Raw genomic sequence first — 2,861 nt, 5'->3', positions numbered from 1 at the left:
CATGCTTTTTCAATATAATATTAAAATTAAAGAGTAGAAAGATAGAGAAAAAGGGTTTGCATTAATAATTTTGTGATGATAAAATTAGAAACAATAATAGTGATAAAAGAGGGGTTATGAAATGAACAAAGAACCTGACAGAGTATGATGTTAAGCCACCTTTTTTTGGTTATGACAGAAGATTTGTGGGTCAAAGTTTTTTCAGGGAATTGGATATTAAATATTAAATTTGTCTGATTGATAATTTCGGTGAAAAGGACGAATTTACCTTGAGAGAGAAAGAGAAAAAGAAGCAGATTCCATTGTTAATGTGTTCATATATTCTATTATAATAAGTAGCATCATTATTTAAATAGTCTCTATATATTCTAAGTTAGGGCAACTTCATGTTATTAAGCTTTCCCTTTTTTTCCCCTGTTCAGATCAGTTCTCATTGGAACTTTTTTAGAGAGAGAGGGAAATGGAGCTCTCACAGCATGGTTTCCTGGAGGAGCTATTGGCTCCAAGAAGGGACAGTTGGACCACTTTTTCAGCTGGGGTGACTGAGTTCCTCCCTAATGGCTCATGGAACTTTGATTCTTTTGATGAGAATCCAACTTTGGCTACATCAAATCTCTCCTTTGTTGCATTCTCTCCACCACCACCACCTGATCAAACCCCCAGCTTTGAATGTCCTTTCAGTGATCAACCCTACCCTTTTGTTGATGGATTCACAGTGCGGGACATGGATTCTTCGTACACCAACGTCAATGTCGTCCACCCCCACACATCTCCTTTCCCAGCTACTCAACAAGACTTCCCATCCATGGTTGATGATGAAGATCAGTTTGGTCTTCTTACCACTGATCATCAACAACACAGCTTGGAAGAAACAAAGAGTAGCTGCAAAGTCGAGATTGAGCAAACCAGCAACATTCAGGGTTTCAACATGGGCGACTTGTTGTTAGGCAAGAAAAGGGCTAAGACAAAAAAGTTAGAAGGTCAGCCTTCAAAGAATTTAATGGCAGAGAGAAGGAGAAGGAAGCGACTGAATGACAGGCTTTCAATGCTGAGATCAATAGTCCCCAAGATCAGCAAGGTGACCCCTGGTTTTTTTTCCCTAATTTGTTAACACTTTTTTTATGCAACTGATCCAAACAATGGTGAACATGAACAGATGGATAGAACATCTATACTTGGAGATACCATAGATTACATGAAAGAGCTTCTAGAAAGGATTAATAAGTTGCAGGAAGAAGATACAAAAGAGGGTATTATTATTAATCAACAGAGTTTATTGAAGAACCTGAAGGAGCAAAAGCCAGATGAAGTATTGGTGAGAAATTCCCCAAAGGTATAGTCGGTTTCTAATATTAACCATTATATGGACATGTAATTGAAGACATTGCACCTTTACTGATTCTTTTTTCCTGTTACCAAAAACACAGTTTGATGTAGAGAGGAGAGATACAGATACTCGAATCGATATCTGCTGTGCAACGAAACCAGGCTTGCTGTTATCTACAGTGAGCACATTGGAAGCACTAGGCCTTGAGATTCAACAGTGTGTTATAAGTTGCTTCAATGATTTTTCAATGCAAGCTTCTTGTTCAGAGGTATATGTTTATTTTATGTTTGATTGCAATTCGCAAAATCACCGGTTGTTTCCCAATAATGTGCATTTCTTCCAATGTAATGTACTAGGTAGAAGAGCAGAGGACATTGATAAGCTCTGAAGACATAAAGCAAGCATTGTTCAGAAATGCAGGCTATGGAGGAAGATGTCTGTAGAATCATTAGGAGGAGAATAAGATGATGATCTAACAAAGCTTAATAGGAATTAAATTTTCTCTGAATTTGTTCTTCAAGGATTTGCAATTGCTGTAATAATATTTTCCCATTATTAATCACTGTTGACTCAAAACCCATCATTAATTTCATATTTTCAATGGAAATGGAATGAATGGAATCAGGTCAGGGACAACTGTGCAGAAACCAGTGGCCTACTAATGTTCTTTTGTCTAAAATACAACTAAAATTATTCTTTTCTAATTGCTGCAGCAGACATAAGCCAATCAATAATTAAAATTCAGAGGTAAATAGATGGTGACTACTAGTCCTTTAATCTCTGAACAAGTATATTACACATCCTATTGCTAAATCAAACTAATAAATGCAGTACTTCACCAGGCCAAAAAGCAAATATCATTTTCACTGGAAATGTAATTATGCGGGAGCCAACAGTTGATAATAAATTAAAAGGATAATAGTCATCTGAAATAGGTTTATTTCTCTCAAGTTCTTCACTTTTTCTTTTCTTTCCCCTTTTTGGGTTCTAAATATTAGCTCTTGTCTCTATGTTAGTTTAATTATTAATTTCATTGTTAGGCAGTGAGAGAAAGGAAACTGTGACTTCATGGCTGTACGGCAACAAATGCAATCAATGCCCGTGACAGCAGCCGCACATGTTCTAACTCACTTTCCCTGTTACAATTATCCTAATGACTAATCAATCTTATACAAGGATGATGTGAGTACGAGTATTATTATACATACGAGACCCGTTCAAGTACCAGCCAATAGGCCTGGCCCGATTCGAGTTGGATTTTGGCCAATATAGATTCTCAGCATGGTTCCCCCCATTCCTTTTTCCTTCCCCAAGAAGCATGATTAAAACTTTCTCAATCAAGAGCAGTTGAAAGCTCACATTTTTCTACATTGAAATCATTCATGTATACCAGGAGAATCTAGTTGCTGTACAAGTTCAGGGAAACGATGGTTTTTTTTTAAGCATCTGATTCTCTCTGCACCTGCATAGTTAGAATCAGCAACAACAATTCAACAATACAGAGAGAATCCCCATTGTTGCAGTAGTTCAGAAA

At 36.9% G+C, this 2,861-nt stretch overlaps 1 protein-coding gene across 1 annotated transcript; it reads left to right on the top strand.

The window, feature by feature from the left end:
* The first annotated feature begins 343 nt into the window (after positions 1-343).
* Positions 344-1,903, top strand: LOC108472497 (transcription factor bHLH61). Its single transcript, XM_017774035.2, has 4 exons — positions 344-1,078; positions 1,157-1,333; positions 1,428-1,595; positions 1,684-1,903. The coding sequence occupies exons 1-4, from the start codon at positions 461-463 to the stop codon at positions 1,768-1,770; spliced, it is 1,050 nt and encodes a 349-aa protein (XP_017629524.1). The 5' UTR covers positions 344-460; the 3' UTR covers positions 1,771-1,903.
* The last annotated feature ends 958 nt before the right edge of the window (positions 1,904-2,861 follow it).

Source organism: Gossypium arboreum, chromosome 11 (genome assembly GCF_025698485.1).
Source record: "Gossypium arboreum isolate Shixiya-1 chromosome 11, ASM2569848v2, whole genome shotgun sequence".
Classification (NCBI taxonomy): Eukaryota; Viridiplantae; Streptophyta; class Magnoliopsida; order Malvales; family Malvaceae; genus Gossypium; species Gossypium arboreum.
This window is presented reverse-complemented; position numbering and strand designations above follow the sequence as displayed.

Bases quoted from the DNA above. Each gene is read 5' to 3' on its own strand.
- LOC108472497 (XM_017774035.2), top strand. From the start codon at position 461: ATGGAGCTCTCACAGCATGGTTTCCTGGAGGAGCTATTGGCTCCAAGA. The intron at 1,079-1,156 runs GTGACCCCTGGT...GAACATGAACAG, and splicing joins TAGTCCCCAAGATCAGCAAG to ATGGATAGAACATCTATACT. The intron at 1,596-1,683 runs GTATATGTTTAT...GTAATGTACTAG, and splicing joins TGCAAGCTTCTTGTTCAGAG to GTAGAAGAGCAGAGGACATT.